The following is a 13,941-nucleotide window of genomic DNA, read 5'->3' on the forward strand; positions in this document are numbered from 1 at the left end:
GCGCTCCCCGGCCCGCCCGGCGCCGCGCGCCCTCCCTAGTCCCGCGCGCAGACCCAAAACTCCCGCCGGCGCAGCCGCGTGCGCCGCGCTTCCCGGCCGTCGGGCGCTCCGGCCCGCCGCCCCATTGGCTGGGGGCTCCTGGGGGCGGGGGCTCGGCCAGCCCCGCCCCGCGGACCACGCCCCCTCCCCGGCCCCTCAGCTCTCGCCGTCAGAGCCGAGCAGCTGGCGAAGCGGAGCGGGTCGCAGGTAGGGGAGCTTCTCCGGGTCCCCCAGAGGGGTGTGGCGGGCTGTCCTCTCCGGGGCGACGGGAGCGCGGACCGGACCTCGGCCGCCTTGTGGCCTTGTGGCCGCCGCCCGCATCCAGCCTCTCTTGCGTGGGGCTCCGCCGGCGTGGGGGTCCGGGCTGGGTCTCTAGGCCCCGAGGAGATGCCCGGGCCGCCGCGGCCTGTCTGGAGAGAGCAGGTTACTCATCCCCGGGAAGGGGGCGGGTGTGGCCGCAGCCGGAGGGATTCGGGGCGGACGTCCGGCAGCGCCTGCGGCGGGCAGGGACAGCCTCCCCTCGGTTTGCCCGTGGGCTGGGCCGCGAGTGGGGGCCTCGCGGGGCGGAGCGGGGGGGGGGCGCCGCGCGGGGAGGTGCGCGGACCCCAGCCGGGGCGGCCGGCGCGGGCGGTGGGACCCGGGTTGCGGGGGATGTTGGGGCGGAGGGAGTCGTCCTGGCGCCGCACTATTGGCCGCATCTGGGGGAGGAGGAGCCGCGGGGCGCTGTCCCAGTGTTTGCGCCCGGATAGGGGGCCTCAGGGCGGAGCAGAAAAACTTCACCCGCGCCCACAGGCTCCCTCCCCGCGGGCCCCGCCGGCAGCCCGTTTGCAGGCCGGAAATGCAGCGCTGTTTTTTGATTTTTTTAAAAGAAAGTCCCCGGCCCCCGCATCTTCTCTGGGGTTGGAGTGGATGCGTGTATGGGGTGGGGTGGGTGGGGGGGGGGGACGGGGAAATCAACCGGTTCCAGGCAGCGCCTGCGTTCCCCTTGGCGGAGGTGTCTCACGGGAAAAGAGGAGGCCTCCCGCCTCAGTTTCTCCATTTGCAGACTAGTGGTATAACTTCTTTGATAATGGGGTGTGAGAGAATAAAAGGAGGAGGCTAACCCAGTCCCGGGAGAAGCGTTAGCGACTGCCATATCCATATATTTTACTTGCCTTTTTTTTTTTTTTTTTGTCTGTCTCCGCCTCCAGTCTGGCCCCGCCAATCCTCTCGTCTCTCTGAAACCAGAGGGAACTTGTAAAAACAATCGGTTCAAATCAACCCCCTGCCTTAAAATCGTCCGCCGACGTCCCTATTGTCTAAGTCCCAAACTTGTCCACAGGGCATTCTGTGACCTTCCATGGCGACCCTCTCCAGCTTCCACCACCTCCTCCCTTCCCCTGGGCCTTTGCTCCTGCAGGTCCCTCTGCCAGGAATGACCCCCCCCCCCCCAGAAGTGACCCGTGTAAGACTCAAGGCAGCCTCCCCTCTTCCGCCAGGCCCTCTTCACCTACTTCTGCGCTCCGGCTGGGGGCGGGGGGCTTGGTGACCGCGGGTTCTCAGTGCTTGGCTGCCCATCCTCCCGCCCCCACCCCCCCAGGTGGCGCCGGAGCCCCTCCAGCGCAAGAACAGGGTCCTGTAGCGTCGCGGAGCTGAGCCAGACCCAGCGGGGCCCTGGGGCGCTTGGTCGCCATTAAGGGTGGGCTCCCTGGGAGGGGAACGTCTTTCTTTGTCCCGCGGAGAGGCCGAGCAGGGTTTTTGGTTTCTGTCTCATCAGCAGGGACAGCAATGGGAGGGATTATTCTAGCTGGCCCCGTGCCTGACAGTTCCCCCATTAGCGGCTCAGGTATTGTTGGCTGAGGCCATTGTAGCGGCACCGTCTGCACCGCGTCCGGGGGCCTGGGATGCTGCATTAGTGTCCCTTTTGACAAATGAGGAAACAGGCGTCGAGTGGGGAGGTCACTTGCCAGGGGTCACAGGGGGAGCGGAGAGCACAGTCGGGCCTGAAACTCCGGTCAGCACCCCCCCCCCCCACCTCGCGAAGTCTGGGGGTGAGGGGAGAGCTGGAGGCAAGGATGCAATACGGGAATGCGTGACCCGGGGGTGATGGGGTGCAAGTCGGCTTCTGGTTACGAGCTGAGGGGGGCGCAGGGCCCTTGGAAGTGGGAGGCGCGGCGCTGGGGGACCTTCACCGCCGGGCGGGGCTGGTCCCGCGAGGCCGTCGGGGTGCTCCGGGGCGGGGGTCAGGCGGCCACGCTGGAGGGGCCGCGTCGGGTTCCCCAGCCGGGGTCCTCGGGTCCTCGGGTTTCCGGCCTCTTCTCAGCACTCTGGGGCCCCAGGGAGGTGGGGGGAGGGCGGGAGGCACTTTCCGGCCCGGGGTCTGTCCGCGTCCGTCCGCGGGCGGCACCCTCCCGCCTTGTTTGTGTTTCTGCGGCGGGCCCTGCTGGCTCCCGGCCGAGGCTGGTCCGCGGTAGCCCGCCGCCCCCGGCTCCACTCCGCGCTCCTCCCCTAGCCTCCTCCGCCCCTCCCCTGCCTCCCCTCCATCCACTCCCTCCCAGCCCGCGGCGGCTCTCTCGAACAATAGAGTGGGAGGTGGCAGAGGCCCGCCTCGGGTCCCCTCCTGGGGCCTCTCGCTTCCTGGGACCCCTCTGTCCCGCCTCCACAGTCAGCCCTCCGTTCTGCCAGGTGGGGGCCCAGCTGGCCTGGAGGTGGGGAGGGAGTCACCGAGTCTCAGCCTCAGTTTACAAAGGAGGAACCTGGGGTGCCCTAGAGTAACTTTGTGAGTCATCCAGAACCTCACCCCTGTCCACCCCCCAGTTTCCCTGCCGCCCTCTCACCGGGAGTTGACACCTGCCAGCCCACCAGCTGTGAAGGGCAGGTCGTGAAGCCTCCCACGCTGATGCTGCTCTGTTCCCTGCACCAGCAGCACCTGCTGCACTGGGAGCGCCTTAGGACCACCCCATTCCCGCCCTTCAGAACCAGAGTCCGCATTTTACCACCGTGCCCACACACTCGTGGGAACCCTAAAGTGTGAGAATCTCTCTGTGCCTTAGTTTCCCTACCTGTAACTCCCCAGCCGTGCTGCCGTGGGCATGAATCTAGTTCAAGTACGTGAGCGCCCAGCGGTGAGCCCAACAGCGAAGTCGGTGGGTTGTGGGCAGTGGCCATCGGGTGAATCAAAGCACAGCCTCACTCTTGTCCCCTTTCCCCAGCCATGGCTGGTTCTCCAGTGCCCTGCCCCCCTCCTCTGTGTCGGCTGGTTCAGAGCCACCCCCACGTGCCAGCAGCAGCCTGGCCCTACAGCCGGGAAGCGTCCACACATGATGCCAGCCCTGGCTTCCCCCAGCCAGAAACCCATGTGAGGCTCAAGACACCCCCAGTTTTCAGTCTACGCTTGGAGTGGCCTGGCTTTGCCAAGAACCACACGGAGAAAGAAGCACCCAACGTGATTGAACCCAGTTCTTGCTCCCCTAGGGCCCCCCCCCCCCGCCCCTGTCTTCCTGCCCTCCTGGAGAAGTGTGAAAGCTACCAAGAATGGGGTCTTGGGAAGTAAACTGCAAACTCCCTCTCACTAAAGTGTAAATGACTGAGAAACACTGTCAAAGCTCCCCTTCCTGGAGAAAGCACCTGGCTCTTTGGCTCCAGACGGATTCATCCTTGTTATGGTTGCTGGGTCCTCAGGGTGGGGGCTCACAGGGGTCTGCAGGGTTGTCTGGAGTCCCCGGAGAGGTGGGTGGGCTGAGGGGAGGTGTTGGAAAGGCCAGAGCCTGGTGCCTGGGTGGACTCTGAGAACCTAATATGAGGACACGCAGGGCCTGTGGAAAATTCCCAGGCTATTTTGGGTTGAGGCCCCCTTCTCCACCCTTTCCAGGGAGAAAGGTCCTGTTGACACACCCCTCCACAAGGGCAGCCAGCGTGGGAGTGACTTCCTGGCTCCCTCACTTCTAGGACCTTGGGTCCCCCTCCCCTGGCTCTGGGCACTGTTTAGAACCTGGGGTGGGGCTGACTGAGGGAAGGGGAGCATGCCCTCTCCTCTGCCTTCACCCCCTCAGACCACCCATGCTCCGCTCCCCCGCTTGCTTTTTCTCCAGAACATTTCCCCAGTTTAGTTCTTGGCTGGGGGGCCCAAGGCAAGCTACTGGACACTTTGTGCCTCAGTTTTCCCATCAGCAAAGTGGGGATGAACGAGTAGGGCTGGGCGAGGTGCCTAACTCCAGGACACTGCTCTTGTCCCTGTGGTTGTGGGTCTCCAGTCCCGGAGTGTAAGCTCCTGAGGGCCGGGATTTGCGGCCCTGGTGTCCTTTTCCTGCGCATCGTGAGTGGTCCCGCAACTGCTGGAAGGGACGTAGCCTTAGTCAGGGTCCTCAGGGGCCCGTGCAGGCCCCCAGTGTGCTTGGGGGACAGATGCAGCCCCACCTGGTCCCCTGGTGTGCACACACAGGCGGTGACAAGCCCGTGCATGTGAGGACACACATATACGTGTGCACAGACACGTACACAAGCACAGGAGCTGGGACGCGCCCTGGCCAGGGACGTTTAGGCCACTGTGCGCCTGTCAGAGGCCCCTCCCATGTCTGGGCTTCGGGCACCTTCTTGCAAACTGCTCCCGGCTGTGGGGAGCTGTGGGGAGCGAAGGAGTACGTGGGCTGGTGGTGGAGGGGGCTGGTCAGAGTGTGGGCCCCGCCTCCGCGGGAGCCCTGGACCCTGGTGGGAGGTGTGTCTGGCCCTCTGTACACCCTGTCCCCATCTGTGTGTGGAATGGGGTGGGGGGGGTGGGCAACAGCTGCAGGGTTGGCTCCTGGGTGACTGGCTACCCCCTCCCCCAGCTGTTTTCCTGACAGCTGGACTCTGACCCGGGCCTTCCCCACACAGAGGCCATTCACTCCTCTTTCTCTCTGCGGGCCCTGGGGGTGGGCTGGCCTCTCGCCAGGCCTGCTCCAGCTGCCCCAGCTGCTCTCCAGCTCAGATGGGCTGAGAGAGGCGGGCAGGGCAGGGGTGAAGGACCCGGGGTCTCCCTGCACCCCCCGCCCCAGCCAGTGGTGCCCTCCAGCCCCGGTTTCTAACACTGCTGGGCGTGAGCATGGCCGTCACCACCCCTTGCTGGACTGTGCTAACGAGAGAGCACATCAAGTTTACGGTGGGCGCCAGGCGATCCTCCTGGTTCTAGTGCTGGTTAGGAAGGGAAGGGAACGCCGCTCTCCACCAGTCCCAGTGCTGGGCCCTAGGGACGTGGAGGGACCCTGTGCTGCCCTCAGCTTGCTCACCCCCACAGCCACGGGCTCCCACTGGCATCTCTGAGGTGTATTTGGGGAATCAGGGATGTTCTGGTGGAGAGAAAGGGGGCCCCTAATTTGGGCTTGTTTCATTAATTCAGGGGGAGGTGGGCATGGTAAGGGGCATGCAACGGACAAACAGATGGATGTGAAGAAAGGAGGAGACACGTGACGTTGATGATGCCCTCTAATTTGTAAGCTGGCTCTCGTCTCCTGGCTGTCCTCTCCCCATCCCTGGTGCCCACCACACTGCCTCCTTGCTGGCCTTCAGCCACACCTGGGCCCTTGCCAACCTCAGGGCCTTTGCATAGGCTGTTTCCCCTACCTGGAGGAGCCTCCCGGTTTTTCAGATGGTTGACTCTTACTGTTAGGGACCCGCATGTACCCTCATTAGAAAAGCATCTCCACGCACTTACTTTTTCTGTGTATTTCTTACACAGATCTGTGATGCTCTTATTTATATTCTTATCTACCTGTTTATTCTCTGCCTCCACATTCAGGCCCTGTGTCTCTAGTGCCATGACCAGAGGGCCTGGCACCAGTCACCCGTGTGTGGAATGACCTTATGATGACGGTTACAGCAGTAATTGCTGGCAGTTACTGCTCACTTGTGCTGGGTCGATGCTGAGCGCTTAGCATGTAGTCTGTGATTTCAGCTTCATGGCAAAATTGTGAGGGCAGATGTGCCTGACTCCAGAGGAAGGCAAGGAGACTGTGGATGGTGGGGGTGGGGGGGGTTCCCCTGCCTCCGGCTGCTATTCCCCCTGCTGTCCCGGGAAGCCTGGGCAGGACGCTCCTTTCTCTGGGCCAGCCCCCTTCCCAGAACCCCAAGCACTGGAACATTCCGGGACTCTATGACCTGTGCTGCTGGATCATGCTGGAGCCCTGAGCCCCAGCCCAGCAGCCAGGACCTTTATGAGGTGGGGGCTCCCCGGTCCTCCCTGGCCACGGCTGCAGCTGAGAGAAGGGTCAGGAGGTACTATGTCACTTCCTCCAGCAGGCCAGCCAGCCCTCTTCCTAGCAAGACAGAACTAAGGCCAGACAGGGGAGTGTGGGGGGCTGTGGGTAGAATGTGGGGGAAGGGGACAGGGGAGAGGTTTGGCCCTTTCAGGGGAGGAACCAGGCCTGGGTCTCGGGTGGCTTGGGATGTGGGCAGAGGGTACACTCCTGGGTGATGTAGGCTGAAAGCCCCGGGCCCCGGGCCACAGAGTCACCATCAGTGAGGGAAGCAGGGTGGCAAATGGGGGTTCAGGGTGATCAGATCTTCGAGTTTTTCCCAGAGTAGTTGGAAGCCCCCGTTTGAGAGAGCTGTGTTTAGGACAGCCCCTATTTTCAATGTGAAAACCCTGCGAGAGCCCCACAAACGCTCGGGGCTGCTGCCGCCCCAGCTCGCGGTGCGTGCCTGGGCCGGGTGTGAGTTCAGGGCGCCGCTGCCGTTGACCCGGCCGTGGGGCCTGGCTCTGCTTCATCTTCCCTGCCATCACCAGCCCCAAGCAGGTGCCCAGGGATGCCCACTCAGCTGCCCCGTGTTACAGATGGGGAGATTGGTCCCAGAGAGGGGGAAGGGATTGCCCAAAGCCCGCCGGCTCCCGAGCTTTGCCCTTTCCTGTTGGGCTTGATCCAAGGCCAAGTCAGAGCGGGTGCCTTAGTGGTCACGTGTTCAGGGCAGTGGCCACGTCCTGCTCTTGGCACAAGTGCCAGAGCTGGGCAGCAACTAGGGAGTCCGCCGCCCCCCCGGAGCCCGCGGCCGGGTCTGAGCCCGCCTCTGATGCATGCTGGGGGTGACCAGGGGAATTGGCGTTCCTCGTGGCCAGTGGCCCAGGCAGGGTGCATGCTCAGCGCCTGGACACATAAGGGCCTCTGCAGTGGCCTGCCACATTGGGTCCCTTGGGCCTGCTGTCCCGGATGCAGGCTAGTGACAGCCCCCGGGGGATCCAAAGCTGGGGTCTGCGCCTCTCCAGTTTGTGTCCAGTTTCTTGGAGGAGCACTGTGCGCTCTTCTCTCCCTTGCTTCTCCGCCTTCCCCAGGGGGCCTGGCTCTTAGCGGGTCAAGTCTGCTGGGTAGCTGGAGTGTGATCTGGTAGCTGGCATTAAAGCCCGCCTGCCCTCCTTCCCTCCCTGCTCCTTCCCTCCCTCCCTCCCTCCCTCCCTCTCACGAGTATTGACTCAGTGCCCCGAGTGTGCCAAGATCTGTGCTGCGTGGAGGGGATGTAGAGGGGACTGATGGCATCCCTGTCGCGGGGCAAGCGGGCATTTCCTGGCAGAACGATGCCAGAAGGAGGCCTGTGGCTGCAGCAGGAGCTGAGGCACCTGACCCAGCTGGGGCGACCCGGGCATGTTTCCAGAGAAGGTGACCTCTATGCTGAGTGAGCCTTGTACCCCAGCCAAGAGCCGTGGGTCTCAACTGGCAGATTGTCAGACACAGGGCTGGGGGCGCATCTGGGGGGGCCCCTCCTTGCAAGGCATTAGCCCCTGAGAACCCTCTGTCTCTCCCTAGGTTAGCCATGTCATCTGAGCCTCCGCCGCCACCACAGCCCCCAACCCACCAGACTTCGGTGGGGCTGCTGGACACCCAGCGGGCCCGAGATCGGTCACCGTCCCCTCTTCGGGGCAACGTGGTCCCCAGCCCACTGCCCACCCGCCGGACAAGGACCTTCTCAGCGTGAGTCTTGGGCTAGCCTGGTGAAGCTTCCTCAGATAGGTCTCCTGCCCAGAGCCAGAATCATTGTGTCTGGTCATCTCTGTGCCTCAGTGTCCTTGTCTGTTAAATGGGGAGATGGGTTAGGGTAAGGACCGATGATGCGAGACTGGGAAGGTACCCTGCAAACTCTGGGGGGCACTGCCCCAGGCCCCTTGAGCCTGCCCCAAGCTGGGGGTCATAACAAATGGGAAATCAGTGGGGTCTTAAATGATTGAGTGTTAACCGCAAACAAGCCTCTTCCTTTGTGAGACCTCGACTTCCTCAGCTGCAAAATGGGGACAGTAGCAGGCTGGCTACAGAGCTGCAAAGGACCTGCACGGTGCCTGGCAGATCCAGATCTCGGGCCCAAGGAGTAGAGGCTGCTGTGATTAATAATTAGTCCTCGGAGGGATGCTCAGAGAGCTTTTAGTCTAACCCCCTTTCCAGATGGAGAAACTGAGGCCCGAGAAAATTTGCCAGGGTCATCAGAGAGTGTCTCTTACTGGAGTCTGTGTGAATGGCTCCCACAGTTGTGCAGTGCACAACTGCACAGCTGGACATTATGCCCCTGGCTACTGCCTGGGGCACAGCTTTTGAGGGGGAGGTTCTGGGATGAGCTGGGTGTGCCCCAGGAGAGTGGGAGGCTGTTTTGGAGGGCTGGTGGGGCCTCCTCACACTTTCCTCATCTCTGTCAGGACGGTGCGGGCTTCTCAAGGTCCTGTATACAAAGGAGTCTGCAAATGTTTCTGTCGATCCAAGGGCCACGGCTTCATCACCCCAGCCGATGGTGGCCCCGACATCTTCTTGCACATTTCTGAGTGAGTCAGGGCTGGTTTGTGTGGTTTGGGGCTGCGGCAGGGGCTGCCTAGGCCCCAAGGTGGCAGGGGGAGGGTGTGACTTTGGTGGGCGCTGTGTGTGAGGGTGTGAGACTGCCTGTGACCTGTGTGTGACTGTGCCTGGGGGTGGGGTGGTGAGACTGTACTTGGCAGTGGTGTGTGTGGGAGGCTGCAGGCGACAGTCTGTGTGTGTGTGCACGAGAGATAGAGAGCGCATGTGTACACACGTAAGTATGTTGAGAACTCTTGAGGGGGTCTGAGTGCCCGTGTGTATCTGGTGGATGGGGACAGGGGCACCCCTGGGAGCTGCAGGAGTTGCGTTGGACCCAGGGTCTGGCTTCCTGCTTACCTCGGGGGAAGCCACTTGGTGAGGCTAGGGGCTGCATGACCCCTGTGCTCCAGGAAGGAAGACTGGAGCTGGACCCTCGCCCCTGCCCTGCCACTTGCTCACTGACGTCCTTCCTTCCTGTGTGGAAACCCTCGGGAGGCCCAGGGCGCGGCCCACACGTTCGAGGTCTCAGGGCTGGAAGGCAGCCAGCAGCCTGTGCTTTTCTCCCGCCTTCAGAGATGCGGGGCCCTCCTCACGCACGCCTCACCCCTGCCCCATTCTTTGGCCTCTGCCTCCCCCGATCCTTCAGTTCAGGTTGTGGCAGGCTGCGTCCTACCCCACACAGCAGACCGGGCAATAGAGGAAAACCCCGTTTCTGCAGGCAGGCAGGGCCCTGCCCCAAGTGTCTGTTGGCATGGGCGAGCGGTCCTTTCCCGATGCTTCTCCCCAACGTTCTTGCACGTCGGGACTTCACGGCCCCTCTGCCCTGCACACACGAGAAAGGTGCGGAGTCAGTGCGTCTGACATGTGTCTGCACACGTAGACTGGTGTGTACGTGTATTTTCATCTTGCCCCTGTCCAGAAGGGATCTGTAATGGTTTACAAGGATGGCCGCAGGGCACCATGAAAAATAAGTTAGTAAGGAGAACGCGGGGCTGGGGAGCGAATCAGAGAGGTGGAGACACGGGATGTCTGCTTCCACGGCCGGAAGTGGGCTGCAGGTGTAGCCCTGGGCTTCCGGGTGGCCGGATCCGAGAGGGAGGCACCATTTACTAGTGGGTTCTTCCATCAAGACAAACCAGTTCCAAGAGATGAGGGGGATGTTCCTCTTGGAGGGGTCCTCAACAGGGCGTCAAGATGGGTACCTCACTGGGAGGGGCGAGATGGTGGCTTGTGCCCCCTCAAATGTGAGAGAATCTTCCTGGGGCGGTCACAGGGAGAGGACGCTTTCTGGAACTAGCTTTAAGCACAGAAGGACTTTCCTGAAGCTTGCTCAGTGCCTGGGGAGTCGGAGGGCAGAGGTGCACGCAGCTGGGTTTGGGGGGGCTCCTGGGACCAGGGTGGGTGTGCTGCAGGAGCTCAGGAAAGTCGTCACACCAGTGCTCGACGGTGACTTGTCTTCCTCTCTTGGGCTCGGACCAGCTTTCCCTGCCCTTCTGTCCCCAGGCCCGTGGTGCCTACGTTTAACTGAGTGTGTGGGTCCCTGGACGGGCTGAGCCTGGTCTCGGCCTCCACGTCAGGGGAGACGAAGGGGGCCGCTGGAATGGGGTGGCCCCCTCGGGTGGCAGGGCAGGGGGTACAATTCCTCTGAAAGGGGTGGCCCTCTGACCAGCAGGGGCTGTGGTCCTTTCTGAGTGCGGGGCACTGAGTGCTGTCTCCTCACCCCTGCAGTGTGGAAGGGGAGTACGTCCCCGTGGAAGGCGACGAGGTCACCTATAAGATGTGCTCCATTCCCCCCAAGAACGAGAAGCTGCAGGCCGTGGAGGTGGTCATCACCCATCTGGCCCCAGGCACCAAGCACGAGACCTGGTCCGGCCACGTCGTCAGCTCCTAGGAGAGGCCGGAAGCACCCCTTTCTCCTGGGCTTGCGGGAGACTCTCGGGGGAGGAGGAGGCAGGACCAAACTGGAGATGCTGGTCTGCCGCGTAAGGTGGGGCTTCAAACGGAGGAGCCCGTCGGTCCCTTTCAAGTATCTCCTGGAGGAGGGGGCGTGGGGGGCAGGCATGGGGGTGCTCTCGGCCACCAGCACAGCCTCTGACCATTGCAACAGTCTCTCACCATCTGGAAAGCATTAAAAGCATGGAAAAAGGGGTGCCCGCTGGTGGCTGAGTGGAGGGTCCAACCCCAGCCCGGGGGTGGGTCAGGCTTCCCCAGCCCACAGAGTCCTTTGTGCCCCTGGACTGGAGACTCAGTCCCCGGGTCCAGTCCGCACCAGGGCTGACCGGGGCCCTGCACGTTTCCCGAGATGCACTCTTACCCACGTGGCCACCTTCCTCGTGTCCATGGCCCCGGGCCCAGGCCCTTCTGTTGCTCTTTGTGGCTGGTTCTGGACGGGGGAGAACCTGGCTCCATGGTGCGCGCAGGGAAGGGCTCTGGTGCCTTGCAAGTGGGAAGTGTCACTACTGGGCATCTGGGGAAAAGTGTTTCTCCCGGAAGCCCTGAGCCTTCCCCCTTGGCTCTGCCGAGCTCCGCTGCATCCTCTTCTAGGAGCCCGGTCCCTTCCGCCCTCAAGGTGAATGATCATCGTTTTGAAGGCATTTCACACCCCTGGTCGGTCCTTTAGGTGGTGGGTGGTCGTGGGAGCAGGGAGGGTCTTTGTTTAAAATCAGACCTTTGTCCAGATCCATCCAGAAGAGAGTCAGTAGCTTGCTTCTGGGCAGGCCTGGTCAAGTCAAAAGTTAGAGGAGAAATGCACCTTTGGTGTGGGGTTTTCTTGTAAACTGCTGTTAAGACATGCTTAGGATTTTCTTCTTTCCTTTTTAATACCGAAGGCTCTCAGCCAGAGCCAGCCCCGTGCGCACTTCGCTGCCGACATTTCAAACCTTTGTAGATATTTGCCGTAAACATATCCTTAGGAGTTTCTTTGCAGTGGTTTGGTTTGGCTTGGCTCTCGTTGATTTAAAAATAGAAATAGCTGGGTAATAATGTTTTGAAATATGGGGCTTATGTGTAGTCAGGAAACCATGTGTCAGTGCAGGGAAGTGAACCCTTGAAAGCTTGGGGTCAGACAGGGGTGTTGCGCATGAGGGAGGCTGGCCGGGGGGATGTGGGGCCGGGGGGATGCCGGGAGCAGGAAGGTCCTTGTCGGGTGTCTGTCTGTGGTCCTGTTTGTCTTTCCGTCTGGGAAGAGCTTCCTTTGAAAGGGGTTGGAAGGTAGAAATATTTTGCTGACAACTGGTGAGTTTTTGAAATACACAAATAAGTGTGTTGACTGTGTGCGTGTGTGTGTGCGTGCGCATGCTGGCAGACAGTGCAGTGAAACCGTGCAGTGAAGCGAGCAGTTGGTCTGCTTTTTCCTGGCCCGTGCCCCCTGCCTCCTGCTGGGTCCGCGGAGGCCTTTGCTGGCTGCGGGCCGTGCTTCCGGAGCTCCTTTTGGGAGGACGTCTGATGTTGGTGACAGAGCTGGGAATAGCATCCGGGATTCCATCCACATCTTTCCTCCCACCAGCCGCTTCTCTCTCAATAAAGTGTGTTTTGTGCAAGGCTCTGTGTTGTTTGTGGAGGTGGAGGCCCGGCTGCCTCTCCTGTGAGCCGGCAGGTAATGGGCCTGTCCCCCGAGTGGGGCAGACACAGTCATGCTGTTTCATTCATTGTGCTTCACAGGCTGGTTTTTGGGGGTGGTGAGTAAGAGAATGGGACCATCCCTTTCCCCTTAATCATCCTTCTCCAGTGCCGGACAGCTTAGCAGGCTTCGTGACAACAAAATGCCACTTGGCTCCGCGGAAGCACTTGAACTTTTACTGTGTTGAGTCTGCGCAACGAGAGCAGGGGCAGGCCGGCCCGAGGGGACGCTGGTGGTGGGAGGTGTGAAGGCCGAGGGCCTGGGTGTCCAGGCGCGCGGTGGGGAGGCGCAGGGTGTACGGGGACGGGGCTGCAGGCGGGGCTGCTCTGGGTTGGACTCAGGGGTCAGCCTGGGAAGGCCTTGCCCAGCCAGTGTCTCCTGAGGGAGGGGAGGTCGTTTTTGATGGTGCAGCGTATTTTTACTGTAGTACTGGTTTTCAAAGTGTATTTGGAACAGTTACAACTAGGCCAAGGGACCTGTTGAGGAGAAGCCAAAGCAGGTGTTTATTCCAAACAAGGAGCTCTGTCGGAGGGCCGCACGGGGCGAGTGTCATCTGGGGGAGAACCTGCAGGCAGGGCAGGAATCCAGCTCTGAGACAAGGGTGGGTGGCTGTGGGACGGAGCCCAAGTGGCCTGATGAGGCCAAGGTCAAGGAGCGGTGGGGAAAGAGGAAACAGCCCTTGGAGAGGAAGTGATTCAAGGCCACCTCCACCTTGACAAATCTGCCAAGTCTTCCTGATGGGGCGCTCCCTGCCCACCGGCTGAGAGACCATGCCAAGTGTCCCGCCAAGTGTCCCACAGATCCTGAGCTCCCCCCCCGCCCCCCCCCCAGGATGGAGTGCGGGCGCCTCAGTGAAATACAGGAGGGCCTTCCTCGGGGCTGCTCCCTCAGAAGTGCCTGGCTGTGCCCTCCCTGGGCCCGCTCACTCCAGAGCCAACCTCTGCTGCCCTCCTGCTCTGCACTTAGCTACCGTGTTGGAGATTCTTGTGGTGTCTAAGCTGCCAGCTCTGGAAAGCTGAGGGGGTGACTTACCCGCACCTGCACAGCAGAGCTGGCACTGCCTGCCTTACAGGCTTCCCGGGGGTTCGTGGAGGTAGTAACAGCCTGGCTGGAGGTAGCTGGTGTGTGCTATAGGGGCCATACCCCCCCCCCCGACAGAGGAGCAGACAGGCCGAGATGAGGCCGTCCTGAGTCATGCCGCCGGTCAGCGGCAGAGCCAGCGCAGGGGAGGCAGGCGGAGGAGATGGCTGGCGGCACAGAGGCAGGCCGCAGGGCCGGGGAAAGGGGCCCAGGGGGTCTGCCCCAGAGTGTCCGCAGGCAGCCACAGTGGGACCCCCGGGAGGGGCGGGCCCAGCCTGACACCTTGGGGCACCTGCTCGGGGCAGCCCAGGCAGGGCTGTCTTCAGATAAAGGTTAGGGCGAATTTGAGTAAGACTCCGTTGTCTTGCTCTGCTGTTAACAACGTAAGGAAACTTGCGGATCCTTACCCCGTGGGCAGGAAGGCGAACCCGGAAGCACCACACT

At 61.9% G+C, this 13,941-nt stretch overlaps 1 protein-coding gene across 1 annotated transcript; it reads left to right on the forward strand.

The window, feature by feature from the left end:
• Positions 1-50: 50 nt before the first annotated feature.
• CARHSP1 (calcium regulated heat stable protein 1) lies at positions 51-12,337 on the forward strand. Its single transcript, XM_080830066.1, has 4 exons — positions 51-246; positions 7,788-7,952; positions 8,666-8,788; positions 10,527-12,337. The coding sequence occupies exons 2-4, from the start codon at positions 7,795-7,797 to the stop codon at positions 10,687-10,689; spliced, it is 444 nt and encodes a 147-aa protein (XP_080686192.1). The 5' UTR covers positions 51-246; positions 7,788-7,794; the 3' UTR covers positions 10,690-12,337.
• Positions 12,338-13,941: the final 1,604 nt, after the last annotated feature.

The sequence above is a fragment of the Martes martes genome, assembly GCF_963455335.1.
Source record: "Martes martes genome assembly, chromosome: 18".
Classification (NCBI taxonomy): domain Eukaryota; kingdom Metazoa; phylum Chordata; class Mammalia; order Carnivora; family Mustelidae; genus Martes; species Martes martes.

Bases quoted from the DNA above. Each gene is read 5' to 3' on its own strand.
- CARHSP1 (XM_080830066.1), top strand. From the start codon at position 7,795: ATGTCATCTGAGCCTCCGCCGCCACCACAGCCCCCAACCCACCAGACT. The intron at 7,953-8,665 runs GTGAGTCTTGGG...CATCTCTGTCAG, and splicing joins CGGACAAGGACCTTCTCAGC to GACGGTGCGGGCTTCTCAAG. The intron at 8,789-10,526 runs GTGAGTCAGGGC...TCACCCCTGCAG, and splicing joins ATCTTCTTGCACATTTCTGA to TGTGGAAGGGGAGTACGTCC.